At 35.1% G+C, this 23570-nt stretch overlaps 2 protein-coding genes across 2 annotated transcripts; one reads left to right on the top strand and one right to left on the bottom strand.

Moving 5' to 3' along the window:
- Positions 1-4163: 4163 nt before the first annotated feature.
- LOC126704995 (uncharacterized) lies at positions 4164-5144 on the bottom strand. Its single transcript, XM_050403967.1, has one exon. It carries the CDS (start codon positions 5142-5144, stop codon positions 4164-4166), a length of 981 nt encoding a protein of 326 aa, XP_050259924.1.
- Positions 5145-9147: 4003 nt separating this feature from the next.
- Positions 9148-17912, top strand: LOC126706716 (phosphatidylinositol 3,4,5-trisphosphate 3-phosphatase and protein-tyrosine-phosphatase PTEN2A). Its single transcript, XM_050406250.1, has 13 exons — positions 9148-9462; positions 11059-11592; positions 11775-11876; positions 11974-12030; positions 13359-13424; positions 14447-14623; positions 14741-14827; positions 14958-15022; positions 15099-15175; positions 16299-16345; positions 16483-16613; positions 16709-16778; positions 17003-17912. Exons 2-13 carry the CDS (start codon positions 11146-11148, stop codon positions 17543-17545), a joined length of 1869 nt encoding a protein of 622 aa, XP_050262207.1. The 5' UTR covers positions 9148-9462; positions 11059-11145; the 3' UTR covers positions 17546-17912.
- Positions 17913-23570: the final 5658 nt, after the last annotated feature.

Below are 23570 nucleotides of genomic sequence, written 5' to 3'. Positions count from 1 at the left end.
AGTGTCATAGATCTAAGAAAATAGCGAGGAAACAGTGAGAAAACGGTGAGAAAAACCTAGATTTGGCGAAAATCTTATCAGAATCAATGAGATTTCGCCAGATCCGACGGAAATCTCACCAAATTCGATGAGATTTCACCATATCCAGTCAAAATCTCACTGGATTTAATTGAAATATCATTGAAATCTAGGTTTTTTTGCTGAGATCTGGAAAATTTTCGCCAGAATCTAGAAAATTTTCACCGGAATCTAGGTTTTTCACCAGAATTTGGGTTTTTGTCAAACGGTTTGGGTTTTTCGGGTTTTGGTTGGAGGGAAACTAAAACCGACCCGTCAGAGTCGGTTTCTAGTGGAGAAGATCCGTTGTCGACTACCGGAGTAGTCAAGTCGGCCGGTGTTGGATCAGATTTGATCAGTTTCTTCGGGTGGGTCGGGTTTTCGGATGGGTTTGGACAAACCTAACTCAACTCAACAAAATCCATGAACACCCATAATTACAATTTTCATTGCAAAATAGTAGAACTCAGATAAAATTATGTACTAGTTGGATAATGATAAAATAAGTAGTAAAATAGTATAAACATATAAGCTTTTTGTATTTGGTTAAGATAGTGAACTGGGATAGAAAAGATGAGGCTTATTGCTTTTATTTTTTATTTTTTATTTTTTTTTATGATCTTATTGCTTTTAAATCTAAGCACATTTCAAAAGGAGTATATTAAGATATTTATAAGCACACATCTTCACTCACAGTCACAGTAAAAAATAATAAAGGATGTATAATATAGGGCCAATCTGTGCAAGCAACTTCTTGCCTCAAATCCTTTGTTTACAGAGGCTTGGAGCTTCAGAAAATTGTGATGGATGGATAGAAGTGACTGACATTTTAAAAAAATAAATAAAAAAATAAATGGTAAATAGTAAATGATTGAAATTGGTGTTCATCAGTGTGTGGGTAGTTGGGTATTTCACTATTTTGCCACATTTTGCACTGCAACTGCAAGGATGAGATCGTTGGCCTAAACTTGAAAAACTACACCGTACCATGGAATGGTCAAAGACCCCAGCCATATTGTACGGCAGTTTTCAAGTGTGGTGCAGTTGGTTAGATCACTTTGCGCCACAATGTTCAATAGCAAATAATATTCACACATTGCTAAATAACTTTTCTTTTTCTCCATTAAGATCATGCATGATAAAAAGCTATCTATTCATTTTTTTTAATGAACAAGAAATTTTATTCACAAGACAAAAGAATTACAAAGAGGAAATAAGAGCCTCTTCCGTAATGATAAGCTCAAAATAGGAAGGGCTGAAACCTACATCGAAAGAACCAAAAACATTATTCACAAATGACAACTTAGCTAGAGAATGAGCTACTTTATTTGCCCCTCTAGGGATCCAAGCGACATGACAGCCAGGAATAAGTGACATCAAGTTGAGAATTTCATTGCATATACCTCTAATACTCCAAGGAACCTGATTACCAGAAGCGGCTAAAGCGTCTACACAGACTTTGGAGTCACTCTCCACAATTATAGTAGCTACATCAATACTTTTAGCTAAACTTAAAGCCCATTTAATGGCTTCTGCTTCTGCTTGAAGAGGGAGGATGGAATATACTCTCTTAGCACAAGCAAAAACCACTTCACCTCTCCAATCTCTAGCAACCGCTGCAATGGAGGATTTATCATCTTTGAAAGCAGCATCAACATTTATCTTGATTGAATCTCTGGGTGGTTTCTTCCACCTTTGAACTGGTTTCAGCAATTGGAAGCCCGAATGGGTTGCTATGGGCATTTTGTGCTCACCTATGGACTTATCAACTTTCTAGCATAGCTCAATTGGATTAGTTTCTTTGCCTTCAAAGATAGCTTAGTTTCTAGCCCTCCAAATGGCTTCGCAAATAACAACCCCAAACAATAAGAATTCATCCCTTTTAACTCCCACAATATTAACTTCAGCAAGAGGATTAAGGAAGACCCCAATAAGATGAGAAGGAAAGTTTAAGTTCAGATTTTCTAAACTTAGTCCCCACTGGGAATTAAACCACACAGTTCTCGTAAAGGGGCAAGAGATAAAGAGATAAAGGCTGGATTCTTCAACATCCTTGCAAAGAGGGCAAAGGACATCATCTAAATCACAGAATCTGGCTAAACAATCTTTAGTAGGTAAGCAATTTGCCGCAATACACCACAGGTGCATTTTGAGCCTTTCATGGATTTTTGACTTCCAAATGAGGCCGCGAATTGCATCTTGGTTTATTGGAGGGCTATGTTTCTACTTAACCAATAAGCAGACTTGACTGAAAACTCCCCTGAGTTATTGGAGATCCACATCCAACAATCTTTTGGAGCAAGCAGTGAGAGGGGGATTTTTTGGATGAGCTGGGATGTAGTCTCATCAAAAGTATTTCTTATTTTGGTAAGATCCCAGCCTTCTTGGTTGACTAGTTGTGAAACAATAAGTGTCATTTCTGGACAGGTCCCCTCCCTTGGACTCGGAATGAAATTAGGAAGATCTGGAATCCAAGGGTCCTCCCATATTCTGACTGTGTTTCCATTTCCTATCAACATGCAGGCACTTCGAGCAAGCAAAGATTTCGTGCCTTCTAAGCTTCTCCAAATCATGGAGGGAGACCCCATAGTCTTATGGTTTAGCCAATTGCCCCTAGCTTTGTATTTTGCTCTGAGCGCTTTTACACACAAACAATCTTTTTTTGAAAGAATCCACCAGGCTAACTTGGAAAGTAGAGCTTGATTGAAGTCCCAGAATTTTATAAAACCCAAGCCTCCTTCCTTTAGAGGCCAACATAAAGATGACCAAGCAATGGGTGTCAGGAACGAGCCAGAATTAGATTTTGGGTTCCACCAGAACCGTCTAACAACAGCATCCAGGCACTTGCACAACTCTCTAGGAAATTGAATGGCTGTCATTGAATAGGTTGGAATGGCCTGTGCAACTGATTTGGTGAGGGTTGCTCTACCTTGCCAGGATAAGTTTTTGCTCTTCCAACCTGAAAGTTTATTTTCTAACTTCTCTTTGATTGGGTTTAGATCCCTGGATCTACTTGCCGAGAAGAAAAAAGGCACATCCAAGTATTTTGAGTTTGGGGGAAGTTTGCTTATCCCCTAGCAGCTTTTAATTTGATTTAAAAATTGTTGCCTAACTCCCTTGGAAGGAAAAACCCCATACTTTTCCACACTGATGACTTGACCCGACTAGTAACAATATTTCTCCAAAAAAAATTTTAGAACATTAAGTTCAGACATTTTAGCTTTACAAAATAGCATTAAATCATCAGCATAACAAAGTTTGGAAATAGAAGGGGCATTACCTGAGACTTTAACAGCAGACAGCCGCCCAAGAGAGATTTCTCTGTTGATTAGCCTCATTAGCACTTCACTACCCAAGATGAAAAGATATGGGGATATGGGATCCCCTTGTCTGATCCCCATGATGGTAAAAAGCTTGGGCATTGGCCACCATTGAGCAAAATTGAGAATTGGATAGTAGAGAGGCACTGATGGATCAAACTTGTGAATTTAGCACTAAACCCAAATGCTTTGAGCACAATGATTAAAAAGTTCCATTCCAAATGGTCATACGCTTTTTGAAAATCTAGCTTGACCCTCAGAAAACCTTCCTTTTTTTGTGTTTTTTTAAAACTATGTACAACTTCTTGAGCAAGAGCCATGTTTTCTGTTATCCAGCGATTCGGCACAAAAGCTACTTGAGCTGGATCCACCATTTTTGATAGGAGGGGTCTTAGCCTGTTAACAATGATCTTGGAAATCATCTTATAGCACACATTGCACAAACTAATAAGCCGAAATTGGTTAAAATTACATGCTCCCTTTTTCTTTGGAATTAGAGAGATGAAGGTCTGGTTAAACTCTTTAAGGAACCTTCCATCTCTAAAAAAACTTTGAGTGGCTGACACAATTTGATCCCCTACTGTCTCCCAATAGTGTTTGTAGAAAAGGGCTGGAAAACCATCTGGCCCCGGAGCTTTAAGAGATTTCATCTCAAATATAACTTTCCGTATTTCATCTCTCGTTGGCACCTTGCATAGTTCTTTGTTTTCAATATTTGAGATGCATGCCTCTATTAAGTTTTCCAAATTTTCTGGAACATTAGGAGAACCAGTTTGATAAAGAGCCTTAAAAGTTCTCAATAAAATACATTTGAATGTCTTCCCCATCATTTATCCAAGATCCATCCTCCAATTTGATTTCTTGAATACAATTTCTCCTTCTTCTGACCAAAGTTGAGAGATGGAAGAAACGAGTATTCTGATCACCCTCTCTTATCCAAATCTCTCTAGATTTTTGTTTCCATTTTAAATCCTCCCTTGCCAACCATTCATCTAATTCTAAACTCAACGAAGCTTCAAGCTCCAAATTTTCTTTTGTGGCCTCTAAACTCTGAATTTGCGCTATCTTCTGCTCCAGCTCTTTAATTTTCTCTCTTGAACTTCCAAAACAGCTCTTATTCCATCTTTTAAGATCTCTCCTAGTTGCTTCCAGTTTTTTGGCTAGTTTAAGACTTTGTGGGCCGTCAACTCTCGTTTGCCAAGCACTTTCTATTACTTCTTTACTTGATTCATCCTTAGTCCACATAGCCTCAAAACGAAAAGGCTTTAAAAGATATGTGTTCTCCATATGGGTATCTAAGAGGATTGGGTTGTGATCAAAATTCGCATTGACAAGATGCCGAATGCCTGCCTTAGGGAAGAGAGTCTGCCATTCTTGATCACATAAACACTGATCTAACCTCTGCCTAATATTTGTGAGACCTTCACGTCTATTGGACCAGGTAAAGAATGGACCAATAAAATCTAGATCAATGGCACCCATATTATTTATAAAATCCCTGAGACTGTTAACTGAGCTTTCCCCAACATGCCGTCCTCCTTTTTTCTCCTTTGAGCCCTTGATGTTATTGAAGTCACCCATTACTGCCCAAGGCCCTGAAAAATATTTTGCCAAGTCTTCAACCTTTACCCAAAATTTTTTCCTTTTGGCTCTACTAGGAGGGCCATATACACAGAACAACATCCATGGGGATCTTTCTGGATCAGAATAGATTAGTGAAGCAATTACATTGCTGTCTGAATAGACTATCTCCAAATCAACACCCATTCTCCAAAACAAAGCTAAACCCCCAGCTCGTCCATTGGCTTCCACATAAAAACAGTCAAAGAAGTTTAAACGGGTTTTGATTCTATTAATTCTAGGTGCATGGATTTTTGTTTCAGATAAGAAAACCAAATCCGAGTTTGAAGCTCGTATTAGCTCCTTTAGAGCTCTTACTTTTGAATCTCTACCTATACCTCTAAAATTCTAGGCTAACAAACGCATGCTGAGATTGAAAGAAACCACAGCTTGACAACTCAACCAGCCAAGAACAACCAAAGGACCACAACCCAGCACAATCACAACAAAAAGAAGGGGAAATATGAGTCTTACCAATAAGGGCGTCGATCCACTCACTAGCCGATGAAATTGGGCGATTCTAACAACTAGGCCCCACGAACGGCAAAGGACTGCTGAACAGAGACTTCCAACCAGATCCATTGAGGTGCAAAGAATGTCTCCTCCCTAATCAAAATCGCGAAATTTGGGAATAATAAATGGGTATGAATTCTGAGATTTGGGGCAAGATTGTTATGAAGGATTGATGGGAAAGATTGATGGGTATAAATTCTGAGATTTGGGTATGAGATATGAGTTTTGGGTATGAAAAAGACCCTCACAATAGTGGGGAGAGGAAACCACACAGAGGTGGTGGAGAAAGATAACACTGAGGTGGAGGGAAGGACCATACGGAGATGGTAGAGAGCACCACACGAGTGGAGAGAAAGACCACTACTGAGGTGGAGGCTTGGAAATCTTAACCATTTAACCAAAAGCTATCTATTCATTGATGCAATTCATTTTATTAAAAAAATAAAATATAATAATAATAAATAAATAAATAAATAAATAACCTCTTGAATGTTGAGGACAATTGAGTAATATTGTAATATTTCACCTGCAAAACAACAAATCCATGAGAGAGAGAGAGAGAGAGAGAGAGAGAGAGAGAGAGAGAGAGAGAGAGAGAGAGAGAGAGCTTAATATCTCAATCTTAAAGGCAGATGAGGAAGATTGCAAGTAGGCAAAGTAGCTACACTGATGAAGGAGAGAGATGAAGATTAGAGAACTTTTTGAGAGAGAGAGAGAGAGAGAGAGATGAAAATTTGAGATTGTGGAAGATATCTTGTGTTTATAGCCTCAAAATGATGTCATTTCCCCCTTCCAAAACCAACTTGTTTTGTTCATTATATATATTGTTCATATATATATATATATATATATATCTATCTGTATATATTAAGAGGATTCAGAAAGTTAGTTATTGTTTTTTTTTTTGTCAAAAATACCCATAAATTAATTAACCAACAACTTAAAAATAGGGCAAAAATAGTAAATTGGCAAAGGAAAGTTAGTTATTGCTTTTTTTACTGTCAAAAATACCCCTACCTAAAACTTAAAAATGGGGTTAAAATAGTAAATTAACAAAAATAATAAATTCTCACTTCTACGTTGAAATGCTTTCCTGCTTCTAATAAACTCCTACTTATATTCAATAGCAAAAGAACCTTCCCACGTGTTGTCAAAAAAAAAAAAAAAAAATCCCCAGTGATGTAAAAAAAAAGAAAAAAGAAACGTGTAATATTCCCCACTTTTCTTCTCAAAAAAAGAGCTTCCCACTACTCACGTTGGTAAGAAAATAACTACCCCTCCAATAAAATAAGCAAAAACTATCCCACGTTAAAAAACAAAAAAATAAATAAAAAATTGTGTCAATACGTTTGTAAGAAAATAACTACCCCTCCAATACAATAAGCAAAAACTATCCCACGTTCAAAAAAAAAAAAAAAAAAATAGTGTCAGTTGAAATAATTTTCATCAGAACTTCTCATAAAAAAATAACTTCTCAGAGGAAATAGAAAAAAAAAACTCGTTTTCCCCACGTCTACTCCTATTATTCCGGTTTGAAATAGAATTTTTGTAAAAAAAATAATTAAAAAAAAAGGTGTGTCAGTACGTTTGTAAGAAAATAACTACCCCTCCAATACAATAAGCAAAAACTATCTCACGTTAAATAAAAAAATAAAAAATAAAACTAGCCTATGAGCACGCGTTTAAGTGCATACTAAGAGGCTCATCTATTTTTTTTGGTAAGAGTTAATTTAGAGCATTTATTATAATTTGGGATTACTACATTTTCCAATCACAAAAAAAGCCTAAGGATGTGATGAGTATTATGTGCGGTGAAATAATTTTTCATCACACCCCTAGGTTTTTTTTTTTTTTTTTTTTTTTTTTGTGTGATTGGAAAATGTAGTAATCCCAAATTATAATAAATGCTCTAAATTAACCATTACCCAAAAAATAGAAGAGCCTCTAAGCACGCACTTAGAAGAGCCTCTGAGCACACGCCTGAGTGAATGCTCAGAGGCTAGTATATATATAAAGAGTTTGAACGTTGTAGTTTTTGTTAGTTTTTAAAACCCACTATCGCATGTCTCATTAAACTTTTTCTTTTCTACTTCAACCTTAGTGACATACATCTCCCTAGTAACCTTTGGCAATAAGTTGTGGTCGATTTTGGTTAGTTTGTTTGATTTTGTTGGCATGATAGATTGTCTTATTCAAAACCACCCAATCAACTATACTTTGAGGGAGAGAGGGGGGCGGGGGGGAATTGTGGAAAACATCATGGGAAGCATGGCCATTTATGCATTGTTGAATGCATTCAAAATAGTAAAAGACCTAAGGCACAATTCTCTATGATCCTTGGAAGGCTTTAATTCTAAAGTTTGGATATAGTGTGAGAACTATTAGATGATTTGGTCAAAAAAATTGCATATGTCTCATATGAAGCTAGATTCCTATTTATATTAGGAAAATTTACTAGGTAGTTCGAGAGTATATTCCCTCCCTTTCACATAAAAGTGTGTCCCATGGTGAGTGAGACCTATCCCCCATGAGAGAAGGAGGAAGTATACTCCCGAAGTACTTAATAATAACCCTTATACTAGTATGATACTCATGAATATCCATTGTCCCAAGGTCCTTGGAACACATTCTTTAGTGATTTGACCCTTATCCCATCAATTCCCCTAGAGCACATCAATAGTTAGCATAGTGGACAAGGATGTCAATAGTGCAAAAAAAAAAAAAAAAAAAAAAAAATTTGGCGTGTTCAATGCTCCATTTGACCCTTCTTTCACGATAATGCATGTATCACTCTCTGTTTGTTGGCTTAACCATTGTGTTAAATGCTCAGATATTCGATTGCGCAACTTTGGATTAGTTCTCATTTGGACTCGATTCTCAATCACGGGTCTCAATTTTGGTTTTTCCAATAACACTCACTCTAGCTTCTTATCTTATATATTTTTGGTTGGGGCATTTTAATATTAAATAATTAAAATGAATAAATGTTACAACATAAATGTAAGAATGTAGGAGTGAATATGGAAGATGAAGAATTAGTGAAAATATTTAATTCCACATTGAAAAAGAGAGAGACTATTTTTTTTTTTTTAATAATTGTGGTGATTAATGGGCTAAAATGAATTGTCTTAGATATTGAGCTAGATACGTACGCAAGGAGAAAGTGAAGGTGAATGGTAGAGGTGAATTAGCCTATTGGATCCTCCTACTGGCTTGAATCTCTTTAAAAAGAGCGAGTTTAAATAAATAATATTTAGAAGTATTATTCAGTTTCTTTTTGTGTTATTTCCATTATTATTGTGTTTACACTAATGATGTTGTTTTTTTTTTTTTTTTTTTTTTTTTTTTTCCATGTGGTCCAATAAATAACAAAAATTTCCATCCCATCCATTTATGGGATAATTCATAATTCCCACCAAGTAACTTATCGAAAGAAAAAAAAAAAAAAAAAAAAAAAACAAAAACCAAGTACATAACTGCTAAAGAAAGTAGAAGGAAATGGAAAACCGTTTATGGGAAGGGAAAACTTCAAAACTATCAAAGCGTTTTGTGACAACCATATGAGCCAGACTTAGTCAGAGCTATCAAGGGCCCATAAACCTCTAATCCTCATCGAACCATCACCAGATCACTCTAATCTAGTTGATTATAAAAAACCAAAAACAAAAAACAAAAAAAACAAATTCTCTTATTACGCTACACAGTAAGAAAACCCCACCAAATTTTATCCACCGTATGATTTTAAAACCCGCAGAAGAACCTGTAGATTTCTCTGAAACTCAGACAATTTCTGACAAATCACCGCCCTCCGTTTCGTTGACCAAACGAGCCCCTCGTGAACTGACCCTCCACACCATCACCTTTTAACCGTCCGATCACAAACCCCTCTCTCTCTATTTTGAAACCCTAATCAGCTTTGGAAGCTCCACGGTTCCCGATTTTCCAATCTCAAGTAAGAAATTTTGAATTACTGTGAATTCAATTTTTGTAATTGTTGCCCTAGATCTGGGAAAAAATGCCTTGAAATTGAATTCGAAAATGAGTGATTATCGTTTATTTTTTGGTTAAATATTGTTGCTAGCTTTGTTCTAAGCGAAAGTGGGTGTGTTATGGAGTTGAATTGATTGGCAACATTTGTGAAAATTGATTTGATTTTAGCTCTAAGAAATGGGGTTTTTTTTTTTTTTTTTTTTTTTTTGTGTTTGGGTTGAATGGTAAAGTATAGGTGTATAGTGTTTTGTAGCTGATAATCTCAAATTGGTTGCACTGAAATGGTTTATGGGGGTCAGCTAATGCCCAGAACAACTTTGGTAATAGTGGTTGTTTCTGTTTATTAACATTGCTGTTACTGTGTGATGATTCGATAGTTACAACAATGGAATTGTCACTTTATGTGAAATGGGTTTTTGGTTTTGTAATGGAGTTAGAAAATAGGCTGTAAATAATGACTTGTTTTGGCTTCCCTGGGGCTGATTTGGATTCGTGCATTTCTTGCTTTGGAATGCATTGTGGGGATTGCTTTCAATTTTGGTTTAGACTTCTTATTATTTCGGTGTAGAATTCAGTTGGAATAAAATCTAATAAAAGGAGATGAAAATTTGTTATCTGGGTAAGGTTTCCTTTTTTTTTTTGTTGGGGGGCATTGAGAAAGAGGGTGGGATTGTTTGGTGAGTGATCATGTGGGAGATAGAATGGATAATGTTGACAATTTATGGTGGCACCATGAGCCTTGTGGGTTAGTGGCATGGCAGGAGAACAAGTTCAAAATCCCCCTCCCCCATTGTTGTAACTATTGAATTATAAAATGAATAAAAAACCGACAATTTATGTTGTGGGATCCTGACTTACAAAAATAGAAGAATCAACATGATAGGGGAAATTGGTCGCTAATGATGATTTGACACGCATAAATTTTTTTATTTAAACTACTAAGGCTTTCAATTGGGTTCAGTTTTTATTGGCTATCAATTATGAGAGCCTTCTTGAGGTTAGGGAAGAGAGAGTATGGACCATCTATTTTTTATTTTGGCCTTTCTATTGGGATGGGGACCTTAGGCCAAGGCCTTGTGCCACCTATGGGTCTACTTTTTATGTGAACAATTGCAATGATAATTTCTAGGTTTGATTCTGGTTAGTCAGTAATGTACTTGTATGCTACTGGGGTAACTTATGGGATAGGAAGTCAAAGGAAGAGTGAAGGTCGCCCCCATTAAGTTAGTTCAAAGAATGGTTTGAGTGTAAGAGTGGCATAAGACAGATTGAAAGCAAAATGAAGGGAGGTTTAAAATCCACATAGCTTTCATACTTGCTGCTTTCCTTTGATGATGGGAGTTCATACTAATGTGCAATTCTCTCTCTCGGTCAAAAAATAATGAGGTAAATAGTTGTGAACAAAGAAAGAGCGATTAGAAAACATAATTTTTATTTATATGTTTTTGTTTAGAAAATCCATGATCTACTTTTACTCAAAAATAGTATAGATTAGAAAATTTAACTGCTTATGATGTTTCTATACTATTTAAACTTATTCTTATGTCTGTAATTGCAGCTTTAACTGAAGATGCTGTATTAAGACCTTTTATATTTTGACATTGAACATTTATCCTCAATCTCTGTTAATATCTGTGGTTGTGGAATGGATTCGGGATCTGCTGATTCGTCAACTTTACCACCTCTTAAAGCTCCTGATGTACAACCTCCCGCTGCCATAAAAACCCCAGCTGCTGCTGATTCTGGACTAGATAATTCTCCCCCTAATGTATCATCTAAGTTATCTCCTTCTGCAATATCTTCATGGGCCAAAAGTTTGAAAATTCCTCAGCCACTGGCAACCACACAAGATGATTCTCCAACTGGAAATGCTGGAAAATCAACTTTTGCACGTTTGACTAGTGGCTTAGGTTTGCGCTTGTCTCCAAAAGCTCCTTCATCAGATGATAGTTCTGAAGGAACTTCAACAGCTGTGCAGCCTGGTTTTATTGGAACTATTACAAAAGGGTTAGTAGACACCTCCAAGAGTGCAGTGAAGGCTGTACAGGTTAAGGCTCGACATGTTGTTTCTCAAAATAAACGAAGATACCAGGTGCGTTGCTTGTGTTGTAGACTTTTTACCCTTACTCATATGATATATTTGTAGATGGATCACAAACATGAATTTTTTTTTTTTAAATTTTCTCTTCTAGCTATATATTTATCTTCTTTATATAATAACTGACCGATACACACACGCACACACACACACTTGACTTGTTATCTGATCTTCAGGAAGGAGGATTCGATCTTGATATGACATATATCACAGAGAATATTATTGCTATGGGGTTTCCTGCTGGTGATATGAGCTCTGGCTTTTTTGGTTATGTTGAGGTAAATGACTTATCTTCACTGAACAGTTGACTCCTCAATCCTCCTCATCCTGTTCAATTTTATACCAGTTTTCAAACTATCTTGACATGTAATGCAGGGGTTCTACCGAAACCACATGGAAGAAGTGATTAAATTCTTTGAAACTCATCACAAGGTAATTACCATGACCATTTTTTTTTGGTGGGGGGTGAAGGTATGATGATTCTTGACACTTGGAATTTCATCTAAGGTTAATATATTTAGAATGCTTCCTTGTAAAATATACATTCAAATCTCCTTCTTATTTCTTTTTGCTGAATAGGATATCATTGATTTTTGTGAATCAGTACATTTTATATTAATTCTTTACATACTTTGATACAGTCTTGAAGACGTATTAATTAATCTACATGTGCCGCTTGGATGCATTTTGGCTCGCATTTCATTTCATATCTCTTATCTGAGGCTAGGCAGTGGATATTAATAATTATAGTAAATTGTGGTGGAATACCCGCCACAGATATTCTTAGGAAATGGACAAATTTCTTTTATGTACATTGGGTTATGGATGCCATGAAAATAGGAGTCTCGCAAGAGGTACTTTTCCTCTACCTTTGAGGTTTATCTCTATATTCTATTATATCCAGATTTTTGTTTTTGGTGATAATCAATAAGTTTTATTAGCAAAATTTGAACATCACATACACATTGTACTTTTCTCATCAATAAAACTTTTATTACCTATCAGAAAAAAAGTTTGAGAAAGAAAACTTCCCCAAGGCTGATAACCACTTGAACAAAGTCCTTATAAAATGCAATTTCAAATCTGGTGTTGCTGCTCTCACCCTTCCTTCAAAGTTTCTGGCATTGCGCTCCCTCCAAATACACCACATCAGACAATGAGGAATGGCCTTCCAAATCTCACTATTACGATGTCGCCCAAAATAAGCTTGCCAACTAGCTAGTAAATCCACCACCCTCCACAATAGTGTTGGCTTAATGTTTTGGTTTGATCTTGATCAAGATTGATTTGGCAGCTAATTGATTTTAATACATCCTCTGTTTTAAGAATAAATTTTTTCATTTTATTAAAAAAAGAATAAATTCTTTCATTGATGATTTTATAAGTAATTCTTTCATTGATGATTTTACTCAAATTTGCCTCATTGCTGCGAGTGTATGTGTAGTGTGTGCAGTTTTCAACAGTTGCATTATATTTTATTGTGTATCTATGCTATCAAAGAGCAGACTGGATCAATCTGATATGGGTAATATTTTATTAAATCTAATTTGGGTAAGTCTGTATTTAGATCAACTGTTACAAGCCTACACTTAGTTTGTTGGGGTGTCCAGTGGAAAGAGAATGCAGGTTCTGGCATTACCTTTATTAGTGTGATGGGTATTGTATACTGAAAATTATATGTGCTATTTTGGTAATCAGAATTTTCTCATTATATTTTTGTTATGTGCAAGTATAAACTATATTGCTTGTTTCTTATGCAGGGCAAGTACAAAGTGTATAACCTTTGTTCTGAGAGGCTGTATGATGCATCCCTACTTGAGGGAAAGGTGTGTTATAATTGTTGATTTATTGGGCGGAAAATATGGGGTTTCATTCTTCATATCTCGTAAATCGAAAATCTTACCTGTGTTAGACCATTCTCATATTTGGCATACATTGTTGTTAAAAGTGCTCTTAAAGCTAAAATCTCAAAGCCCCAAGGTCTAAGCTTTTTGCTTGGTCGAAGCAAAGCTCATTTAATAAAGTTTACGTCAAGCACACTTGTTTGGTGCTTTTTGAAGAAGCACAATCATTATAATTCATTGCTCGATCTTGAAGGAAATGACATGGATCATTTATTATTAAAAATCTATTCATAAGGTGTTATATTATACACACACTCAAAAAATTATGTATAAAAAGCCACAAACCATGATAATTTACTATTCTTATGCTCTTTGGTCTTGCCTTTTGGATATATTTTGATTGAACCTATACTTTGTTTGATCATGACTATCACAGTTATAATTTTATAAGTACAAGAGGGTTATATAAAATGTTTGTTATATTTGTTCAAATTTACCATATAAAAATTGTAAGAAATTGAAAGAACATATGTAGAATTTGAATTATAAACTCTGTGCAATTGTATTAGCTATTTTAGCTAATAGGAAAAATACATTACTATTTTGATTTATGTATTTTTTCATTATATTCTATGAATCTTTATATTAGTAATTATTATATATTGTATTTGAAAAGTGTTCACTTTACTTCAATTAAGCACATTTGTGCTTTGCACCTAGGCTCCAAGAGGCTTGTGCACAGTGCACTTGACACTTCTACCAACACTATTGTCATATCTTTGATTATGCTTGGAAAAGTATTGCATATAGCTCTGGGTTGACTCTCTTAAGTGTCAACCAATTAAGAAATCATATATCACATTTTTCATTGCAAAAGATTTAAACTCTGTACTAGTTGGATCCTATATGGTAAAACATATGACTAGGTAACATAAAGGGTATTATGAAAAATGTTCTGTTGCAGCTACTTATAATTTATATCTCAAGTTCTTAATTCTTTCCAGGTGGCTTCTTTCCCATTTGATGACCATAATTGTCCCCCAATTCAACTGATAATATCATTTTGCCAAAGTGCTTACTCATGGTTGAAGGAGGATATTGAGAACATTGTGGTTGTGCACTGCAAGGCTGGAATGGCAAGAACAGGGTTGATGATTTCCAGTCTTCTTCTATTCCTGAAGGTAAGATTCCATAGTATATTCCTGAATCATATGACAATGCATTTGCTGGAAATTTTGATAAACTTTTGTGTTTTATTAAATGTTTTAATTGTGGATGTACTTGCCATCTCTTTGCAGTTCTTCCCAACTGCTGAGGAGTCAATTGACTACTACAATCAGAAAAGATGTTTTGATGGAAAAGGGCTTGTTCTGCCCAGTCAGATTGTTAGTCTTTTATTTCTATGTGATAATCTTCTGAATTCTTGATATCTTTTCTATCACCTGAGCTTACCTGATAGGGTATCTTTTCTATGTGATAGGCATTCTTTATATGTTCTTATTTATGTATTTTCAGAGATATGTCAAATATTTTGAACGAGTGCTAACATACTTCAATGGGGAAAACCCTCCTGGCCGTAGGTATATTTCTGAGATGGTATTTTTATTGTAGCATCTTAGTATGTTCGCATGGTTATTGACATCACATCTGGTGCAGGTGCATGCTTAGGGGATTTCGGCTTCACAGATGCCCTTATTGGATAAGGCCCTCCATCACTGTCTCAGATCATAATGGTTTGTTCTGGCATTTCTGTTCTGTTTAAATTTTTCCTTCCCTTCTCTCTTATGGTAGACGATTACAGAATTTCATTTTCATAATTTGCATTCCCCCCGCCCCAGTTTGCTGTGCGTGTGTGTATATATATAATTTTCAGTACTTCATCTAGTTCTGTACTGCATCATAATTGTTCTTCCTTCATGATTGCCGTGTATTGGATTATTCTTCTATGAGACCAATATATTGTTTAAAAAATAATTTGCATACATGACCTTTTAACCTTATAGTGCTGGCCCAATTGACCAAGGGCCCATTGGCATGTTTTGGTGCTGATATTTCACTTATGCAGATGGGTTGCCATGTTGATTTCAAACTTTTTCCAATGAGAACTCTGGTAGCTGGTGTTTTGCAAGTTTGACTTAGGTCTTCTGCAGGCAACATATTTTGGTTGTTTGTGAGGTTGCCCCTTTGTATCTTAAGTGGTTCATTTAGAGAGGGAGGGTCAGAGGAATGCTTAGAATTTTGGTTTGTGAGGAGTTAGTGTTGGATTTGAAGCTTCTGTTCTATGTATATGGTAGATGGATGCCACTAACTCATCTTAGTCTGAGTGGTCTGTTGGATTCTAGGAATTAGCCGTTTTCTATTTTTTATTTTGTACTTTTTGTATTTTTCTGCCATTTTATATTGTATTTCCCCTGTATTGGGGCTACAACTCTCTTTGTGCACTATTCATTTTATTGTCTTTCTTATGTTTTTTTTAACCCTACTTTTGTGTGAAAAGACATTAAATATTGTATTCTATCTTTTTAGGTTGTCAAGAACAGAGGTAAGCAATCTCATAATATAACTTAGGATCTCATTTGTTAACTTGAACTACTTGGGTTCCTGGTTCTTGAATCTTAGACACATAGAATGGGGAAGAAAACATTGGGATTCTTGCCATTGATGGCACAATTTACTTTGCTACAGTCTTCTGGATTTTTGTGCTGATAGTTGTTGTAATTGACAGTCTATGAACCAAGATTGCAATTTTAATTAACATTTTTGTCATCTCTGAAGCACTGCATTTCTTCATACTTCTATATAATTTATCATTATGCTTACTGTATGGTTTTTCTTTGATCTTTTTCTAATGCATAGGTGTTCTCTTCTCTGCAAAAAAGCATCCAAGAACCAAGGATCTTTCGGTACGTCTGTTTGATTATCTGCTAGCAATTAGTTAGAGATGTTAAGAATGGGTGTTTCTGATATTCCATTTCTTTTTTTGGGGCTATGGAATATTTTACCAATTTGGGATTTCATAAACCTATACTATTTTCTGCAGCCAGAAGATTTTTGGTTTAGTGCCCCCAAGAAGGGGGTAATGGTCTTTGCTTTGCCAGGGGAGCCCGGTCTGACAGAGTTGGTTGGGGACTTCAAAGTCCAATTTCACGACCGCCAAGGAGATTTTTACTTGTCTGTAATTCAGCTTCATCCCAATAAATCAATCTCTAGTAATCTTGTTATGCTTGTCTGATCTGAATCTGAAATTTGTATTTTTTTAATTTCAGTTGGTTAAACACAACAATGTCGGAAAATAGAAAAGTTTTAAACACCAACGATCTTGACGGGTTTGACAAGGTAAAGATTAAATAATTATGTGCTTATCTGCCCATACAGCTTTAAAAACCTTGCGCTTAAATATCTTTCTTTACAAGATGCAGCTGTATTAGTTTGGTTTTTTCTTCCCCTGAATTAGAAAATGTGGTTTGCTCCTTTGTCAGTATCACTGTTTTCTTAGCTTTCTTGGAAAATTTTGATTATTGTATAACACAGTAACGCTTTCTAATTTTTCCGGTCTGTAGAGGAAATTGCCTTCCCCTGGCTTTCAGGTTGAGGTTGTGCTGGTAGATTATAATGACACTGTTCCTACAACACCTAACACTGAAACTTCTGCCAAAAAAATGGATGAAAGCTCAGGAACTGCTCCTGCATCAGTTGATGAGGGTACAGCTAAACCAAGCCAAAATAACAACTCAAAAAGTCATGATAAAGATGATGTTTTTTCAGATAGTGAGGCCGAAGAAACTGCTGCTTCAAAGAGCCGGCAAGCAGAAATGGCATCTGCAGCAGGAGCAGGAGGAACTGTCCCCATTACCACATCCAGTTCTGAAACAAAGACAAATTCTGATCAAGTTGCTAGTGTAGCTCGTGCAACTGAACATATGTCTCTTGGAAACAGCGGCTCAACTCAGATTCATGCTGCTGCCAGTGAGCCTAAAAGTGATGCTGCTGGGGGAGCTATTTCAGGCCTTGAGGCTCCCAACACAGAAAGTGAATTCAAGGCAATGGCGGCTGATGCATCTGTTTTTACATTTGGAGATGAAGAGGACTATGAAAGTGAGTAAATCAGAGGGTGCATTGTTGGCTTGGAATGAGAGCTTCTGTACATAAATGGCTTGCTAGTTGTAAATGCACAAATTGCTGATTACAGGTTCACCTTCAATCCATTTGTTTCCTGGCTAATGTATCGCCTGGTTCTGTTGTTAAATAAGTTGGCTGGTTGTGACTAAAATTTTATGTTATGGGGCTGAAAATAGTGAATTTATTTTATTAGTTCCAATGAAGAACAAAAAAAGTTTAAGATGTTAATGTCCACACGGGAAAAGTAGATGTTTATATGGTGTGTTTTCCCTGTTGTGCATCTGTACATCTGGAACTTGTATAAATTACGTTGAACTTGCCCAATAATTTTATTATAGACCTTACTCTAAAGTGTAAATACTCTTCATTGTTGCAGTACATTTGAATTCTACATATAAACTTGGTCTTGAATCCATGATTTTACCTATTATAATTATTAGGGAAAATGTCTACACCCACTGAACTTTAAAGTAGCGGTCAATACTTCCTCTAAACTTTTATTTTGGCCAATTTACTTCTTCACACATCTGCCAAATTACTATTTCTGTTAGTTTAGCTGTCAAAATTCTAACGGAATATGAGACATGATGTTTAAAATGCCAATTTTTTTTTTTTTTTTGAGTGAGAGACATGGTCAGTCAGAGCTACCACGACATCTTTCCCTTTGCCACACCATTCAACCACGTATATGGATTTGCATTGCACACACCCCAAAAAAAAAAGTCTCAAATCTTTAAAATAAGTTGGTTTCAATTTTATGAAGGTTAGAGCATTTTTATCAAAAGTGGTATAAATGCTAAATGTTAATTTTAGCACCTGAATTCACAAAAAACACGTTACATCAAGAGTGGTATATATGTAAAATTTTTAGCAATTTAGCGACAGTAGACTGTCAAAGATGACAGTCTATTGTAGTTCAAATCTTATAAAAAAATAATATTTTATTAACCTTTCCATTAAAATATCATCTCTCTCTCACACGATTTTCTCTCTTTTCTTCTGGAACTTGACTTCTCTCTTGTCTTTTTTGGTTCACCAGACTCTCTCTCTGTCCCTCTCTTGTCTCTCTCTCCTTCGTCGTCTTGTTCTGGTTCCGAGATAGGCATTGTCTCATCGTTTGGGTTCCAAGATGGAGGATTACGTCTTATTTTTTTTTTCCCCTCTCTCTCTGCCAAATCTTTCATCTCTCTCGATCTGCCACTGTGGGCATGTGATTTGTGGTATTTGTGGGTTGGATTGTGGGTTTTGTGGGTTGTGGGTTTGGTGGGTTGTGGTGGAGGTTGTGGATTGTGAAGGTTATGGGTTGTGGTGAGTTGTGGTGGAGGTTGTGGGTTTTGTGAGTTGTGGTGGAAGTTGTGGATTGTGGAGGTTTTAGGTTATGGTGGAGGCTGTGGCTTGTTTTGTGGGTTTTGTGGTTGTGGTTGTGGGTGTGGGTTGATCGGGTCTAGGTCATAGAATCGGGTCTGGGATGTGGTTGCGGTGGATCTAGTTGGTGGTGGCGATGATGGGTGGATGTGGTGGTTATGGTATGGGTGGGTGTGGTGGGTGGATGTGGAGGGGTTTTTTTTTTTTTTTTTTTTTTTTTTTTTTTTGCTGTTGTTTGTGGTTGCGGTGGATTTGGTTGGTGGCAGGTGGCAGCGATGGTGGGTGGATGTGGTGGTTGTATGGGCAGGTGGATGTGGTGGCCGGCGGTGCTAAGAATAGTTGGGTTGAGAAAGAGAGAGAGAGAGAGAGGAATAAAAAATGATAAAGAAAGAATATTTAAATGAAGTATAAAAAAAAATAGAAGTTTTGATGCAAGTTATATTGTAAAGTGATGTGTTATATGTTATAAAGTCAGTTTTTTAGATGTTAAATCCTAAAATTTTAAAGATATTTGATGAGAATGCTCTTATAATGAATTTGGCCCATTTCAGCATGAGGGATTACACCTTTGAAGCTCCACAAACTTTGATAAACAAGCTGAGTTTATTTATTTATTTATTTATGAATTTCGTGGAATTTAATTATGTGCGTTGTTGGGATTTGAAATTAGATTGTTGGGTTTTGGTTAGTTTTCTTTGTTGGGTTGGTAATGATTGTTAATATAAATGGGGGACTCGGCTATTGGGATTGTTGGATTTTGGTCTGGTTGTTGATTACAAGCTTACAGCTCCTAAGGAATTCGTCCACACAATGCTTGAAGGGTAAAAGATAAGTGAAGTCCAATATTCCAAGCTTCCTTCGGAAACAGAGTCCTGAAACTAAGGCCTCTTGGGAAATCTTTGGAATGCAAATATTTGTAAAATGGTGGCTATTGAACAGGGGATCCATATTTGCGGTTGAACAGTGCAACAGGAATAAGGACAACGGGACAAAGATGTTCGGTGATAGAGGGAGGGATGTCATGATTAGGGGCAGCCCAACATAATTGGGGTTTAAGGTGAAAAATTTATGCGGAACTTTTAATATGTAAATATTAATTAAACAAAATTATTTAATACTAATCAAATCAAGGTTAATTTGATACATTAAATACATAATTTGATGAATAATACCAACTAAACTAATGTTAATTTCATATAGAGAATTGAATATCATAGTTGAACCATAAATATTAATAAAAATAAATAAAAATATATTACAATTAAAAAAGATACTTTATTTTGGATATACGATGATGCATAGTTAAGTAAAGTTGTAATCTAATTTTTAATTTTATATTTTGTTTTTAAGAGAAAGAGATAGATATTATTTTGTGTGTAACTTTGTAGGATATGAGTTTACAAAATTAAAGTCCCAAATTGTTAGGCGAGATTAATCTATAATTGATGATTTAACACATTTGCAACATTTTTTGAAACATTTTAGGGTTTCAATTGGGTTAGGGTTCTATTGGTCTTGTACATTGAGAGTCTTAATAGAAATGAAAAGGAAAAATGTGCTAAAAGCACTATAAAATATTCACAATATGATGTGACATTAACTCTCATTGATGAAATTCATCAATTTAACTAATGAATGTTTAGATCACTTTTTTGTGACTAGCAACATGACAATTTGTAAGTTAGTAGTAAAATTTATAATATCTTTAACATCACTAATTTTTAATTTTATATTTTGTTTTTATGATAGAGAGATATATATTATTTGGTGTGTAACTTTGTAGGATATGAGTTTACAAAATTAAAGTCTCAAATTGTTAAGGGAGATTAATCTATAATTGATGATTTAACACATTTGCAACATTTTTTGAAATATTTTAGGGTTTCAATTGGGTGAGGGTTCTATTGGTCTTGTATATTGAGAGTCTTAATAGAAATGAAAAGGAAAAATGTGCTAAAAGCACTATAAAATATTCACAATGTGATGTGACATTAACTCTCATTGATAAAATTCATCAATTTAACTAATGAATGTTTAAATCACTTTTTTGTGATTAGTAACATGACAATTTGTAATCTATAATTGATGATTTAACACATTTGCAACATTTTTTGAAACATTTTAGGGTTTCAATTGGGTGAGGGTTCTATTGGTCTTGTACATTGAGTACCTGTTTGGTTTCAGCTGAAAGTGGCATCCACGTTTTGCGTTTTTTTTTTCCTGCACGTGAACAGTAAAATCACATGATTTTACTGTGCAGGGGAAAAAACACAGTTTACGCACTGTTCATGCACTGTTCATGGCTCCCAAAACACTATTCACACATTTAAAAATTATTTTGTTACAGTGTTTTCAGTTTTCAGTTTTTAGTTTCAGCAACAATAAGTTCAATCCAAACGGACCTTAAGAGTCTTAATAAAAATGAAAAGGAAAAATGTGCTAAAAGCACTATAAAATATTCATACAATATGATGTGACATTAACTCTCATTGATGAAATTCATCAATTTAACTAATAAATGTTTAAATCACTTTTTTGTGATTAGCAACATGACAATTTGTAAGCTAATAGTAAAATTTATAATATCTTTAATATCACTAATTTTTAATTTTATATTTTGTTTTTAAGATAGAGAGATAGATATTATTTGGTGTGTAACTTTGTAGGATATGAGTTTACAAAATTAAAGTCTCAAATTGTTAGGGGAGATTAATCTATAATTGATGATTTAACATATTTGCAACATTTTTTGAAACATTTTAGGGTTTCAATTGGGTGAGGGTTCTATTGGTCTTGTACATTGAGAGTCTTAATAGAAATGAAAAGGAAAAATGTGCTAAAAGCACTATAAAATATTCACAATGTGATGTGACATTACCTCTCATTGATGAAATTCATCAATTTAACTAATGAATGTTTAAATCACTTTTTTGTGATTAGTAACATGACAATTTGTAAGCTAATAGTAAAATTTATAGTATCTTTAATATCACTAATTAAAAAATATGCATAACCTTTAAAAAATATATATAATTTTATAAAAATTTGGGCCTTTAACTATGGGATGTGGGGCCTTTTTCCCTAAGGGGATTTTTTTTTGGGTGGGGCCTTAGGCCTAGGCCTTGGGCCGACCTTGGCCACTGTGGTTCTAACCCGTCTCTCTCTCTCTCTCTCTCTCTCTCAACTTTTTTATTTAGGTATTTTAAACCTCACGTGTGCCTCAAGTGCATATTTTGTTAGAATTTTGACAACAATTAACAGAAGTAGTGATTTGGCAAATGTGTGATGTTGAAAGAGTAAATTAGCTAAAATAAAAGTTCGGGGCTATAATGACCATTGCTCTAAAATCTAGGGAGTGTGTAGTGTGGGCATTTTTCCCTTATTATTATCTTTCAAAGTAGGGGTGGCAAAATTGGACGTGACCCACGAACCCAACATGACACGACACGACACAAAATTAGCAAGTTATGGGTTGAGGCTTAATGAGTTTATGTCATATTTGGGTTAACATAACTAACCCGTTTAATAAATGGGTTGGGTTAGTGTTCAACCTATAGAACTCATTTAACCCCTTTAATTAAATGACATTTTACTAATATACCATTCAAATCCTAGGTATATAAACTTATTAATTGTTATGGTTTACTTTCTTTGACATAATGTGATTGATTATTTGTGATATTGAGATATACTTTAGTTTTGAATGATTATTTGTGTTGCTGTTACTCGTTAGTTTTGAATTTTATATTAAAAATATTTATTTGTTTGTTTTTTCATAATTTTTTTTTTTATTTTGATAAAATTTGATAAACAGATCGACACCACTGACTCGTTTAATAAATAGGTCGTGTTAGGGTTGAGGAACCTTGACTAGTTTAATAAATATATTGGGTTAGTGTTGACCCCATATAGTTAGATACTCATGAGTTGACTCGGCACGGACCCGACACGCGAACATGAATTGCCACCCCTAATACAAAGGTGGCCAAGTAGATGTATAAAAATTTCTTAATATGATACGACTTGTTAAACAATTGTAATTCATCTTGCTACTTGCTAGGATATTTCATCCTTCCACTTTTAAGTCTTTAACTCGGTTGGTGACACTGAACATTTTTTGTTGGTATCACCTACTTAGAATTTGTGCTTCTCACGTCTCCTGCTTTTAAAACCGAATGCAAAAGTCATTTTGAAAATCTTTGGGAAGCTCATTCTGGAGATGATAAACAATCAATAAAGAAAAAGTTTACTTCGTCCCCTACCCGAAAGCCAGAATGAGTCGTATAATTTCATTGGCAACTATTTAATGAAATTAAGAAAATTCTCAAACCATGACACAGTCTAAAAAAGGTTGCTAGATCTTCAGCACGTTGTTAACTAGTAACCTATACATTAAACATGTCCTGTTCAAGTGGTCAGTGGAAATTTTAGTTTGGGGTGGGGGTGTGGAACATTAACTAAAAAGTTTTTAGATTTTTTTTTTTTAGAATGAAAAGTTTTAAGAATTTAAGAATGAAATATATATATATATATATATATATTTTATACAAGATAGAATTTCTACTCTAGCCTAATCTAAGTGTATATGTGTTTGAAACTCTCTCTTGGAGACTTGAACTCTTGCCCTTATCCCCCACACCCTAT

Source organism: Quercus robur, chromosome 11 (genome assembly GCF_932294415.1).
Source record: "Quercus robur chromosome 11, dhQueRobu3.1, whole genome shotgun sequence".
Lineage (NCBI taxonomy): Eukaryota > Viridiplantae > Streptophyta > Magnoliopsida > Fagales > Fagaceae > Quercus > Quercus robur.
This window is presented reverse-complemented; position numbering and strand designations above follow the sequence as displayed.